Source organism: Theropithecus gelada, chromosome 1, assembly GCF_003255815.1.
Source record: "Theropithecus gelada isolate Dixy chromosome 1, Tgel_1.0, whole genome shotgun sequence".
Classification (NCBI taxonomy): Eukaryota; Metazoa; Chordata; class Mammalia; order Primates; family Cercopithecidae; genus Theropithecus; species Theropithecus gelada.
The window spans coordinates 194,026,543-194,041,977 of NC_037668.1; the positions used below are offsets into that span (position 1 = coordinate 194,026,543).

The 15,435-nt window shown below is 37.3% G+C and overlaps 1 protein-coding gene across 7 annotated transcripts in view; it reads right to left on the reverse strand.

Annotated features, from left to right (window-relative positions):
• The window catches only part of DNM3 (dynamin 3), a 556,545-nt gene that overhangs the window by 402,146 nt on the left and 138,964 nt on the right, over window positions 1-15,435 (reverse strand). For all 7 annotated transcript variants that reach the window (XM_025399962.1, XM_025399954.1, XM_025399946.1 and 4 more), the window contains exons 3-4: window positions 10,427-10,576; window positions 9,087-9,290 (exon numbers count right to left, since the gene is read on the reverse strand). In XM_025399962.1, the coding sequence (XP_025255747.1) occupies window positions 9,087-9,290; window positions 10,427-10,576 (354 nt within the window). The remainder of the gene's footprint in view (window positions 1-9,086; window positions 9,291-10,426; window positions 10,577-15,435) is intronic.

Below are 15,435 nucleotides of genomic sequence, written 5' to 3' on the forward strand. Positions count from 1 at the left end.
GCACCTGCCTAGTCTAGTGTCCTACCAGGTGGTACATACAGCACATTGAATTTACATGACTGACCAGGAGCATTTTGCTGGCTCAACAGATGCCTGATAAATGTCTTTGAAGCAACAAATTAATGAACTAAAAAAGGGAGTGACTGAATTGTTAATGTATATGAGCAGGATTGTAAATAGCTGAAGGGTTCCTGTCCCATCTGGGGTGCCAATAAATAAATAAATAAACAAACAAAATAGCTGGAGGAAGTGCTCTTTTGAGAAAGCACTGAACGCTCCCTCTGCAGCGAGACTGTGCTAGGAATCTTAGTCTGCTCGTTTACTCTAAATCCATGAGCAGAAGCTAGCACAATCCTGAAACAAATCAAGCCAAGCTCAGGAAAATCCTCCTTCTATGCCACCGCAGCCCCAACCTCCCTAAGACCTTCTTTCACCTATAGTTAATCTAGCAATTTGCAGATGAATCTGAAATTATGCTTATTGCATAACACATTATTAAAATATTCAAAACAATTTTATTACAATTCTATTTTTTTGTATTATCAAGCCTCATTAAATCACATTGGTGTGGTAGTTTGAATTATGAAATATATGAATTATGAATTATATGAATATGAATTATGAAATATATATGAAAATATGAAATTGAATTATGAAATATAACTGCTTTAAAGAAAAGTATATTAAATCTACAAGTTATATACAACAAATAAAATAACAAAGCCTGGTAAAGTTTCCTTTAATTCTTTTCAAGAGGAAAATAACTGCTAGCATTTGGTTAGCTATTTCGAGTAGGTGGCTTTTTGTTTTTTTATTTTTTGAGACAAGGTCTCACTCTGTCACCTAGGCTGGAGTGCGGTAGTGTGATCACATCTCACCACAGCCTCGACCTCCTGGGCTCATATAATCCTCCCACTTTAGTCTCCCAAGAAGGTGGGACTACAGGCATGCACCACCACATCCCGCTAATTTTTTTATATTTTTCATTTTTTTATAATTTTTTTATATTTTAGTTACTGCCTAAAATACACTACCTCTCAGAAGACGGGGTTTCACATGTTGCCCAGACTGGTCTTGAACCCCTGAGCTCAAGCAATCTGCCCACCTCGGCCTCCCAAAGTGTTAGAATTATGGCTGTGAGCCACCACACCGATCCAATTATTATTATCTTTATAATAATTTATCTTAATTATTATAGCAACCTTTTGAGGTAAGGGTTATGATAATTTCACTTCATTTTAGAGATTAAGTAATAAGGTTCAAATAAGTTAAATAACTTGCCCAAGGACACAAAATCAGGATGTGATGGATCTGCTTCCAAGCCCTGTGTTTATTTTTATCTACATCATTTAATAAGGCAACTAGCAGAGGAATGGTCTGATGAAGTGGAAAAAGTACTGGAGGAGGAGGGAAAGGGCTATACCATATGCACATGGTGTGTTTACAGGTATGTTATTCAACCACTGAATATATCACCTAGATAAACTTCCTTACCCTAAAATAGGACCTCACCCATACCAACCTCCAGTATTCTTGTGAAACTAAAGCAAAAGTAAGAGCACTTTGAAAAGTAAAAACCACTATACAGAGAAAAATATATTCAAAACATCATATAATTCTGATGGCTAGGAGTTTGACATTTCAAATTATATAGCCATTCCCCTTGAAATTATACTAAAAACTCTTTTACTCAGTAAAACCATTTTTCATAAATGATGCAAAAGATGAGCTTGAACTTTGTCTAGCCACAAATTTGTGACATTCTACATATGCTGAGAGAATAATTTCACATGAAACTTAATATAAAACATATATAAATATATCCCAACATTTAATAATACTTATTTTATAGAAGTTTTCAATCTGAATATTATTATGCAAATAATTTATAATTAACTTATCAACATGAGCTGTCTTCCTAAGTATATATTCAAATATACTCAAATCCCATTTAGGTGAAAATTGCCTGTCTATGTCAAAAAGATTTAATTTAGTACAAAGTAGCTACTGCCTAAAATACACTACCTCTCAGAAAATGATAATTATGTACCTTGGTGGATAAGATTCTAATTCAGATAAATAAAGAATGAAGAATGGTCCTCTATTATCTAAATAGGTCATCCTGTTTAGCCAAGGGCAAAATATCAAAAAAGATGTACATTAAGTGGTGAGAACAGGCCACTTTCACAGACAGCCAAATCATTCCTGAAGACCAACAGGGTAACAGATGTCATAACCAGATTGCCCTCACCATCCCAACTCCAATGACTGTTATATGAAAAGTTTCTTGTTATTATAGTTGTATAGGACCAGAATGAGGAATATAAATGGGAATTCTGGAATAAGGACCTCTGAAAAGACCACTTCTCCATAAACGCAGTAAGAAAGAACAGGCAAAAATTGTTAAAGCCAACTGTTTCAGAACTCTGGAAATTAACCAAAGGCTTACAATAATCTAAGGAGTAAATATTCAAAAAAAAAAAAAAAAAAAACACCTGGATTTCTGGCCAAGCACAGTGTCTCACACCTGTAATCCCAACACTTTGGGAGGCTGAGGCAGGTGGATCACTCGAGGTCAGGAGCATGAGACCAGCCTGACCAACATGGTGAAACCCCATCTCCACTAAATGCAAAAAATTGGCCGGGGGTGGTGGCACATGCCTGTAATCCCAGCTACTTGGGAGGCCAAGGCAGGAGAATCACTTGAACCCAGGAGGCAGAGGTTGCAGTGAGTCGAGACTGTGCCATTGCACTCCAGTCTGGGCAACAAGAGCAAAAACTCCATTTCAAAAAAAAAAACCCTGGATTTCAGTAAGAACAACAAGCCATGTGGTGTTTGAACTTGCCCTATGCCCATACCCCTCTCATCTCTACAGTAGTCTTGAAAACAAAAACTCCACAATCACGGTGAAAATCAGAAGCCTAGAAACCCCTGAAGGGGACAGAATGGGGTTGGAGAACATCAAAACTACAATTTTCAGACAATTGTAATTATTTAACCTGTCTAGCAGTTCCCTAAAAACCCCCGTTCACAGGACTTTTCTTTATTTGACCTGACTCAGAGCTTATTCAGTGTGAAAAGCCTTTTTCCCCAGAAATTATTTGTCAAAAATAATCAGTGGCAATTGTTCAACATCACAGGTCTCAAGCAGCAATAAAAATTGGGGCAAAAAAAAAAAGAAAAGAAAAAAACTAACCAAAAAACTTAAAAGGAAAAGCTTAGGAATGAGACGGCCACAAAGGTCATTGAAAATTTTGTATATATGTACAAAATCTAGAATCTAGAAAGCCACATGCATGCTTGGGGTTTTGTGCAGGCACAGCAAAGACCTCAGAAGATCCTAAATTCTCACCTCTAGCTCACCTTGAGGCTCTGCACAGCCAGGAAGTTAGGATTAAGGCAGAGTTGTAAACTGCCTGCCTGAGCATTGAAGCCATACCCCAAAATGCACATTGAGAGCTTTGGTAAATGTTTAGAGATCTACTGGCTCTGGTATTTAAGAAAATCTCTGTCCTGACCACTAAAAAAATAAAGCTGAGCAAAGACTTAAGTGGCCACACACAACAAAGAATATAGACTTACAGAATTGGTTCATGAAAATTAGTAACCAAATAAATAGCACCTGCGGCAACAACAATAAATAGCAACGAAAACTGGGATGGAGAGAGGAATCTGGTTTCTAGTGCTGCCACATCACATTATTTAAATATCTCATTTTCAACAAAAAAAAAAATTTAACATATGCAAAGAAAGTATGTTCCACCCAAGAGAAAACATACAGTCAATAGAAACTGTCCCTGAAAAAGTCCAGAAATTGAAATTACTAGACAAAGGCTTTAAATCATCTATTTTAAATATGTTTTAAAAACCAAAAAAAAAATTAATAATCTAAAGAACAAATACAATGTATGAGAATAATGTTTCACCAAATATAGGATATCAGTAAGGATATAGATATTATTTTTTTAAAAAAAGAACCAAATAGAAAATCTGGAGATAAAATAACTGAAATTTAAAAATTCACTATAGAGATTTAATAGCAGATCTGAATAGGCAGAAAGAATCAGCAAACTTGAAGACAGATCAATTGAGATTGTTCCTCCCAGTCTAAGGAAAAGAAAGACAAAAGAAAGAATGAAGAAACATGAACAAAGTCTCAGAGATATGTGAAAACATCATACCAACATACACATAATGTGATTCTCAGAAAGAAAAGAGGAGGGAAAGAGGAAGAAAGAATCGTTGAAGAAATAATGGCTGAAAATTTCTTAAATTTGATTTAAAAAGCATTAATCTACACATCCAAGAAGGTCAACAAACTCCAAGTAGGATAAACTCAACAAGATCTGTACCTACAGATATCATAATCAAACTGCCAAAAGACAAAAAAAAAAAAAAAAAAAAAAAAGAGAGAGAGAGAGAATCTTAAAAGCAGGAAGAGAGAAGAAGATCATGTTCAAGGGATCCTCAATGAGATTAACAGCTGAATTTTGACCATGAAGGTCAGATGGTAGTGGGATGACATGCTCAAATTGACAAAAGGAAAATAAGTAAAAATTCTCCTTCAAAATTTAAGGAGAAATTAAGACATTCCAAGATAAACAAAAACCAAGAGAATCCCTTACTGACAGACATAGCCTACAATAAATACTAATGAGAGCCTTTCAGGCAGAAATAAAAGGACACTGGACAGTAACTCAAACACCCAGAAAAAACTGAAGAACACCAGTAAAGTTAACTACATAGTTAAACATAATAGACAATATAAACATATTTTTGTTTGTAACTCTTTTTTCTCACATCTGATTTAAAAGACAATCAAATAAAGCTATAATTATATTTCTGTGTTGATAGGCATGTATTGTATAAAGTTGTGATTTGTATGACAATAATAGCACATAGGAAGGGGAGGGAGTGGAGCTTTAATATAGGAGCAAAATGTTGTGTATTATTGAAATTAAGTTGGTATTGATCCAAACTAGATTGTTATAAATTAAGATGTTAATTGTAATCCTATGGCAACCACTAAGAAAATAACAAAAAAAGTAAAATAAATGACCAAGGAATTAAAATTATATACTAGAAAATAAATATTTAACACAAAAGAAGATAGTAACAGAGAAATAGAGAAACAAAAAAACACAGGTCATACACAAAACCAATGGCAAAATAACACACATAAATTCTATCTCATCAGTAATGACTCCTACCAAAACTTTCAAAAGTCTCCTCTTGGGACCACCATATATAGAATATAAAAACTGGGGGCAAGTAAGTCTGTAAATGGTGGAGCAGAACTTCTAATGATCCACAAAAAAGGAGATTTATTTTAGGTAAGTTCATGAACATTTACATGACAATTTCTAAGTGGCATCTAATAAAAATGAGCTTGTAAATAAGCCAAGCCTATGATCTTTTTTTTTTTTTAATCTCAGTTGACTTTCTGGAGTAGATTTGTGGCATAAAATGACACACTCCTGACTGACAGTCAATGCTGTATTTTCCTTATGCTATAACAACACATCGAATATACTGGGAATGACATTATGGAGATTGATTCCTTTCTGGCAAACTGATGACTCCCTCCACAAACATTCATTGCTCTCACCTAATGATTTGTGATCACATGAGTTATTATTTTAGGTCATAAATGAATCTTCTTTTGCAAAGCCTGAGAAATGAGATGTAGTTACTGCCCATTAATATTCCCCATGTGCACAACAGGGGTAAAATACAGCATGAATATGTTAAACCAATTTTAAGAAATCACTTTACAAGATTTATTAGTTGGCCAAATTTTTTAGTTTATATTTATTATAAAATTCATAATACACACAAAATATTCTCCAATGGCTTTTCTTCTACTAGATTTGAAGTTGTGAGGATGTGAGGCAGGATATCTACAGCCATCTTGTCACCTGTGAAAAGAATTTATCTTAAAAAAGAAACAATTTCAAGGAGGCTGATCCAAGGTGGGGCAAAAGAGAAATCAGGGACTGAATGGTATCATTTGCGGTACTCCATGAAGCTTCATCTGGATTGTCATGTTGTGGTATGCATTTTTAATCTTCATCCCTATTCCGCAGCATACAACTACTAAAGTCCTTGGAATCTTCAAAGTGATAAATATCTTTTTGTAGGCTAATGGGTTGGTAAGGAGCAGCTCCTGGATAGCTTCAGCACGTGGACTGGTCACTAGAAAGAACAGGCATGACCTCCTAGGAGGGATGAGGGGCTGAAGTTTAAGTTGATCACCATAACTGATGAATTAATCAATCATGCCTACATAATGAAGCTTCCGTAAAAATCCAAAATGGACTGGGTTCTGAGAGCTTCTGGATAGCTGGACATGCAGAGGTTTCTAGAGGGTGGTATGCCCAGAGAGAACATGAAAGCTCCACATCACTTCTCATACACTGCCCTATGCATCTCTTCATCTGTATCCCTTGTAATATTCTTTATAACAAAGAACTGTTTCTCTTGAGTTCTGTGAGCCCCTCTAGCAAATTAATAGAAAACAAAAGAAGAAGGTTGTAGAAACCCCAATTTATAGCCAGTCGGTCAGAGCACAGGGTAAACAACCTGGATCTTGTGACTGGCATCAGAAGTGGGGCTGGTCTTGTAGGACTGAACCCTCAACAAGTGTGATCTGATGCTATTTCCAGGTAAACAGTATAAGAATTGAATTTAATCAGAGGATACCTAGCTGATGTCTGCTGCAGAAAAGAATCAATTGCTTGTTTGCAGTCGAAGAAATCACCACACATCTGGAGTCAGAAGCATGTTTGAAAGTATAGTAGGAGAAGCTGAGTTTGTTTTCTACATGGACTCTTCAGGAATGTGACTGGGCCGAACTCACTAGAATTCACTGATGGTATGACTCTCTCTGTCCCAATCTGACAACCATGGCTCAATCTCCTATGGGATAAGAAGGCTGTAAGACAGGAATGGTTCAGCACCATTTTTATGACTAGATTCCAGTCCCAGTTTATAATCTGACTCTTCCAAGTCACTGATGCTGTAAAGGGAGTTCTGGTGATGGTCCTAACTTGCCACCTGGAGCCTCTATCTGCTTTGTTATAAGACCCAGTTTCAGGGATAGTGGAGGAAACCAAGAAGAAAAAAAACAGTTACCATTGCAGAATTCTGCAAAGGCCCAAGAATTGAGGAACCAATGCTGGGGTATAGAAGGAGCTGAAAATAAAAGAATTGACTGAAGGCTCCTACAGGACACACCCACATAGCTACCCTTCCTCCACCTCAGCAGAGTACTGAAGATGTGCTTCAAAAGAGGTTGAACCAGAGGGACTCTGGACTCCAGAAAACTTTCAGGAATGCCATTATGAAAGCAGAGGATTAATTAAAAGTGTACACACTGAATAGTGAGAACTATCCTCCTCCCACTCCATCCCCTGCCCCACCAATTCTTGGCTCCAAGAACACTAGACATCAGGCTTATACCGGAGCAGCTCAGGAGAAAATACTCTTAGAACCTAACAATTGAGGAAGTCTCCTAACAAAATGGTCAACTCTCAGCACAGCTACTCCACAGGAAAATCCACTGGTCAATGAATCCCTCTCATGTACACAAATTAGCTTTTGGTGCTCCACTTTCATGCACGAACAAGTGGCAAAAGATCGACAAACATTTGAAAAAGGTCTCTAACATCAAAGACAGAAACAAAAACAAACAATCAGAAAACAATGGACTCAGACAATGTAGATTACAAAAGAAAACCTTCAAAAAGCTCTCACTAAAATCCTTGGAGGAAGATATTGTATTTGTGAAAACAAGAACAAGATGCTATTTTTAAAAATAAAAATAACATTCACTAAGTAAAAAAAAATTAACTTTTAAAATGAATCGGAAAAGCAGAAGATAAAGTTGAGTAAATCTTGCTAAAAGTAGAACAAAAAGACAAGAAATAGATTATAGAAAAGAAAGATTGAAATAAAGGATTCATTCAGGAGTTCTAACCTGCTAATAATAAGAACTACAGATAAAAAGAACAAAGAAAATTGGGGCAATTAATTATGAAACAAAGAAAAATTCCTAAAATTGAAGTACATGCATCTCCGTATTAAAAGGGCACATCACTAAATGCCCTTCCGCAATCACTTTTGGTTTTTTTTTTGTTTTTTTTTTTTTTTTTTGAGATGGAGTCTTGCTCTCTTGCTGTGTCACCCAGGCTGGAGTGCAATGGTGCGACCTCAGCTCACTGCAACCTCCACCTCCCAGGTTCAAGCAATTCCAATCCTCTGCCTCAACCTCCCAAGTAGCTGGGATTGTAGGCGCCCATCACCACGCCCAGCTAATTTTTGTATTTTTAGTAGAGATGGGGTTTCACCATCTTGGCCAGACTGGTCTTAAACTCCTGACCTCGTGATCCACCTGCCTCAGCCTCCCAAAGTGCTGGGATTACAGGCGTGAGCCACTGCACCCGGCCCCGCGGTCACTTTAAACAGACACACACCGAGGCCAGCATTGAGGTCTCTGATGATAAACTGTCATTATTCAACTCAGAGAAATAAAAAGCTAAAACATCCGCCTAAGAAAGGAACTTTTCTGGATTTTGAGATGGCAATAACAAATAAATCCCTGCTTTTATATATATTGGTTCTCAAATAATTATAAACTAAATAATATCTTACATGCATTAATAGAGCTTCCTATTTTAAAGAAACAAGACAAGGAAAAAACACAGAAAGACTTTTCGTTGGGAGTATATGCAGGTAACTCATAATATTAGTAGATTGTCTGAATTCTGCTCTACCAGAAGTTTACTTTATCAACTTTTTAAAATACATAGCCCATGAGGCTTAGAAATGTCTATTTTCTTGATCTCATTATTCTTAGATTTATATAGGTTTTGACTATATAAATTTCATTATTTTAGTAAATCTTTACTAAATTATTTTTAATATTAAATACTGAATTTGTATTTAAAATACAAAAGGTTTAACAATATTAACAATGCCTAATTTATTTATAATGAAATCGAGTCTTGAGAATTTGTGTTACCTTTAAAGATACCAAAACTCCTGACACTTTAATTCCCTCTCATCTTAGTAGTCACACACTCACCTTGAGGATCAACTTCTTTAGCTAGCTTCAGCGCATCTGAGTTTGCAAGATCAGTATTGGCTGGAGTAACAGCTAAAATCAGACAGTTCTCCCTCGTGATGAACTGCATAATCATTTCTCTGATCTGATACTCGATATCTGGTGGCTGATCTCCCACGGGCACTTTGGTTATTCCAGGTAGATCAATAAGGGTTAGATTTAACACTGTGTGGAAAGGATAAAAGAGTCTTACATACACCTTCAATGCTAAAAGATAACACAGAACCATTTGTCACTTAGCTCAGCTTTCTACATTGTGTATCTGAACAACTCAAACCCATGTGTGAAGAATAAAAAGCATAAAATAAAAATGGTTTTGCTAGTTTTCTCTAATTTTATGATATGATTGTGCTATGCCAAATGATCACTTTAACATAATTTGAAAGGCACTGATTTGCATGCCTAACAGTTTGCTCAGAAAGCTGTCATATCTGTAACTAGGGGGTTATAATTAAAACACCAAACGAAAAATGCATATGCTGTCTGCCAGTCTTGTACATCGCCTTCAAGTGGTATAAAAACTCGCAGGGTAAGATTTGCCCTTTCCTTAAAAAGTATCATATGTTTTTTATAGAAAGTTAACCACTTAGCCTAGTAGAGAGCTGTTAGCCATTCGTGGTGCCCTGGGTTTACTGAATTAGCTGTATGAACAGAGTCAGCAACAACATGACTCTAGCCCAACCTCTCTGTACAAACAATGTTGGCACCAAGTACCCTTGGGAAGTCCTAATTGAGCTTATGTCATTTATATTCTGTTTTAAAAGAAATAGAGCTAAGTAGAGAATAAGAAATGAAAATTTGCCCACTAAAAATTTAGTCAGCATAGAGGCTATTTCCCATCACACCTTATGGACTGGTTATCTAATTTATAAGTTTCTACCAATAGTCTGGGGGGAAAACTCAGAGCTGATTTCTCAGGAAGAAAATAAATAGGACTATATATGGCTGCAAGAAATCCAATAGGGGAGGATGCAACCATAGTAACATGTACCTCTAAGATTTCAGCAAAGACTGAAAAATGGAAGTTTTCATACATACCCTTCTCAAATTCTAAAAGCTTATTATGAAAATGAAGAAAAAATATTTAATGACTAACTCAATTCTGTTTTTATTAAAGTCATCTCCTCCTCCCTCTCCTTAAATGTTCTAAGAGCTGTTTGAACCATAACATTAATGAGCAGTATCCAAAGGATACCCTAGAAAGCCAGCACTGTTTGTATCTTCTGTACAAATGATGTATGTTAATTAATGTAGTAAAAATGTTTGGGGAGAAGAATTTGGAATTTTATTATTTTACTTACCATGTGGGGAATAGACTCGTAAATTAATAGGTATGGAGGAAATGCCTTTATTCATTCCAGTCACGCGATCTGTTTCTGCTTCAATCTCATGCCGAACTTCATCAAAATCTGTAAATTTCTTTCCTTTGCAATGTAGAAACTCAGCATATTCTACAAAAATAAAACCAAAATGACACGACTTAAATTCATGCATTTTTGCCATAATTATAAAAAATGTTTCTTTAATTATAAGTCAAATTATCCGATATTCTCTCTTCATCCCTCATGAACATCCCACAGAACACAGTAGTTACTAAGAATCACAATTAATACTTCAGAAATATTAAACATAGCACAGATGCTATAGATGCTAAATTTGCTAATTTTCAGTTGAGCAATTAAATACTATAACCAGTCCCTAAACCACAAAGCCTATTAAATAATTTAAAGAAAATTTTGGCTGTCCAAATGATAAAGCAAACAACAGCACCTGATTGTTAAAAACATTAGATCTAGGATACCACTGAGTTCTGTTAGCATTTCCCTCTTCAGTATCACCATTTCATCAGGAGGGAATGCCAAGTTATATAAATATATCTTCAGAAGGTAAAATAAGTTAGGGGGAATCATTTGATTAATTTGTTAAAAATAAATAATATATGGAATCCTTTAGCTTAAAAACATACTATTGAAAATACGACATCAGCTTGTATAAAGACAATTTCTCAAGGCAAAAAAGTTATAAAGTATTATATCAAAGAAAATATTTACCTGTAATCTAAAATTTTTTAAAAATCCCTCAGCAGAGGGAAAAACACTAAAATAACTACATAAATAACAAAACTGGGTTTTTTAAATTTCAGTAACATCCTACAAAGTGTTGTATTATCAATTTCTATACCTACTTTGAGAGAAATCAGGTATATGAAAAACACCACAATTTAAAAGAAAAGCTAGTACAGTACTATTAGATTTTTTTAAATGAGTATAAATCTAACAAAGAAACAAACCTCAACAAAGATTTTAGTTTATCTAATATCTCAATGAAGAATTGTACCGCTGAACTTAGACTATGGCTAAGCACCTTGAACCCAAATGCCAGATAAGAGCCAGGGAGATCGAGGCTGCAGCGAGCCGTGATCATGCCACTGTACTCCAGCCTGGGCAAGAAAGTAAGCCTTCATCTTAAAAAAAAAAAAAAAAAAAGCCAGATGAGGCAATTATTGGTAGCCTTACTACCATTCCCCATCACAAACAGTTAATATTCACTCTTGGAGATGAAATGTCAAGCCAAATAGCAAGAGAGCTGTCAGATGGGGTCCGTGTCTTCAAGTAGGTTAGCATTAACTCAAAAAGCTAAGGATTAGACTACTGAGAAAAAACATTATGCAGGTAGCATAACATAAATGCTGAGCTGCCCTTAAAATGATAGGAAAGGTAGAGATAGAAAAGATGATTTTAAGTTGTGGTACCCAAAAAAGGAAGTGGGGTATGGACTGAATATTGAACAGTAGGGAGGATTTTGACAAGTGCAGGGAGAAAGAGAGGTCTTCCAGAGAATCAGAATCTTCGTAGGTTCAACAAATCTGGCAGGTTGTCATGCAGTCTCTGCTTGGACCCATCCACTAACAGGTAACGGAAACTTTGACCTCGTTGGAAAAAAACTCTGATTGGAAAATGTTTATGTTTGGTATGAAATCTGCTTTCTTGTCATATTCCACGGGTCCAACTTTTGTCCTCTGGTGCTACTCAGCTGTGAAAAGGCCGTGTGCATTAATGTGAGTGTCAGCACCCCGAGTTTGTCTCCTTCCTGGGCCTTACACCCCTACCTTGCTTTGTCTCACCACTACTCGGGCCCTCTGGTGGCAAAGATTTCCAGTTCCAACCCCAGCCACTCTGAACTGGAAAGGTCACAGACTCCCAAAGTGGACCAAAAAGTTTCCACTTTAATTTACCAAAGAATTGAAATGACATAGCTTTGGGGATGTTAGAATGAGAATCAGAGACAGACTTAATTTCTGTCTTTCCTGACAACATGCATGGACATGAGTATTTCTCTTTCTATCTTAGTTTCTCCATATAATGTGCCACTTTCTGAAAAACAGCAAGCTAAGTCTCCTGAAAGCTCATTCCTCTAATGTTGGAAGTAAACAGTAAAGACTCAACAGGCTGCAGAAATCTGGCCTGAAGAGATCAGTTCATCAAGATCAGGCATGTTCTTCTACACTTACCCTCGTAGGCAGTGTCTTTATTAGAATATAAATTCCCAGAAGATGGAGCCTTCATTTTATTACCCATTCAATGCTTAGGCCAGTAGCATGTGAATGTAAGAGTATATAGATAAGTAGAGGACAAAACAGTAAGAAAAACAAAGGAAAAAAAGAAGTCAGATCCCAGAAAACAAGCAAAAATTAAATGGAAAAATTAGAAATAATTTAGAAGAAATAGAACTGTGTTTTTTTCAATGCCACCTATTCCGTGGAAAGTGCACCCTTGAGAACTTATGGCTATCACAACTGTTCTGTCATACAGTTCATAAGCTTCTGGATCAGGAACTACATTTTCAATCATTGCTAATCAATACATTTCAGTTAACACAAATGTGGACCTCCTTTGTTGCCACTAGATGGCACCTACTTGCTTTCTCTGTAGGAAACATGCCCTTCTGGAAGGGTGTAAAATCAATGCTATTTTCAAATTAGATTTAAATGAGTTCTCAAACTCTTGAAAATACTTTTATCTTGGAATCAAGAGATGATAATTGTGCAGGACCATCTCAAACCTTTGTGTATTTTTATTTTGTCAACCCCTTGGTCAATTTGCAGTGTCTTGTTGAGGATAGTGTCCCCCAGACAAATCCAAGGATACCTATACTCATTTATTTACTTGATTAACATTTTTTGAGATCACTCTACTTGCCAAGAACTGTTTTAGAAATTGGGATATAGTAAAGGGGGGAAAATAAGTCTCTAGGCTCACGAACCTTAAATTCTAATCAGGTAAAACAGTAAACAATGTGTGTGTGTCTGATGCTAAGTGCTATGGAGAAAATAAAATGGCAGGGGGATAGTAAATGCTTTGGGAAGGGGGTTGCTTGGTTATGTGGTATAGATGAGGAAGGCTTCCATGACAGGGTAAAGTGACCTTTGAGCAATGACTCAAGAAAGGAAGGCAGCAGGCCGTACTGTATGGAAGGGCATCCGGGCAGAGTGCCTAAAGCAGATGTGTGCTCGGCATGTTGAGGGAGAGCCAGGTCCATGTGGCTGGAGCACCAGGCGGTGTGGAGGGGAGGGAGGTGGGAAACAAGGCCAGTGCTGTAGACAGGCCTGGATGTGGAGGGCCTGTGGACCGTTTTAAGGATTTTGATTTTTCTGAGTGAGTTGGTAGAGCATCTGAAGGATTTGGGGTAGAGCAGAAACATGCTGTGACCTAGGTTTGAAACAACTGTGGCTGCTGTGTTGAGGACAGACATGAAGAGCGAGAAAGGAAGCTTGCTACTGGAATTATCCCGGGGAGAGCTGCTGAGGCTTGGACCAGGGTGACAACAGTAGGGTGGTGATAAGTGGTTAAATTCTAATGTATTTTGAAGAAAAAACCAACAGAATTTGCTGAAGGATTTAAGCTGGGGAATGAGAGAAAGAGAAGCATCAAGGATAACTTCAAAGAGTTTGACCTCAGCCACCAGAAAATGTTTGAAATAGAAAAGACTGAAGGGAAGAGGATGGGATGGGATGGGATGGGATGGGATGGGATGGGATGGGATGGGATGGGATGGGATGGGATGGGATGTGGGTTGGGACCTATTAAGCTTGTGATACCCATTACACACCCAGCCAAGTTGAGAAAAAGCACTTCTAAGGTTGAGGACAACACAGCTGAAGGAGACACCATTCACATTCAGTCTTTGGATAGGTGTCTCTACTCTGAAAAATTTCCAGAAGATGGCAGTCATGTGCTTGAGGAAAGGGCAGTTTTTTCTAATTCGTATAAAAATGTCTTCAGGGCTAGATATATGCATCTTTTGTTCACGGAGAAGTCCAAGTGAGAGATATATATTTGGGAGTCATTCAAGTCAGGCAAGTGATGAGATCACTAATCAAGAGTTATAGAAGAGGTCAGAGTACCAGGCCCTGGGTTTTCCAAAGTTTAGGGGTCAGGAAATGGAGACTTAGAAAGTAGGAGAAAACAGTAAGGGGAAAACAAAGCCAAGAAAAGAGGAGACCTACTCCATCCAACCCTGCCTACAACATGTCCAATAACATGTCCAGTAACAGGAGGACTAAGACTGGATCTTAGAATTTAGCAACTTGAGGATCCTTCAGGAGGAGGTTGAAGAGAGAAGAGAAGAAACCAAGTAGAGACTGATTATAGAATAATTCTTTTTTTTTTTTTTTTTTTTTTTTGAGACAGGGTCTCACTCTGTCACCCAGGCTGGAGTGGAGTGGTACCATCATTACGCACTGCAGCCTCGAACTCCTGGGCTCAAGTGATCCCTCCACCTTAGCCTCTAGAGTAGCTGGGACTACAGGCAGTGTGCCATCACATCTGGCTAACTTTTATTTATTTTTTGTAGTGATGAGGTCTCACTGTGTTGCCCAGGCTGGTTTCGACCTTTTGGCCTCAAGTCATGTTCCCAACTCAGTCTCTCAAAGTGCTGGGATTATAGGAGTGAACCACTGTGCCCAGCCAACAGTTCTTTAAGGAGTTTTGTTGTAAAGAAGAGGAGAGAAGGGAGAGGGCAGCTACAGAGGTATGTAAAGTCAAGAGAGAATTTTGTAAAGATAGCAAATTAATGGCATGTTCATAGGCTGAAATGGTGACACCCAGGATAAGCGAAGTGAGAAGACACAAATGCTGAAGTGATGTCTGAGGGGAGGGGAATAGGAGGCCAGAAAGAAACAAACAAACATGCCAGGGCATCCATAGGAACAGGAAGGAGGCAGAACAATGAGCATGGATGAGATGAATAGGTAGAACTAATGGTGGTGGGAGCCTGTGAAATTCATCAGGGGACTGTAGGGATTGATTAT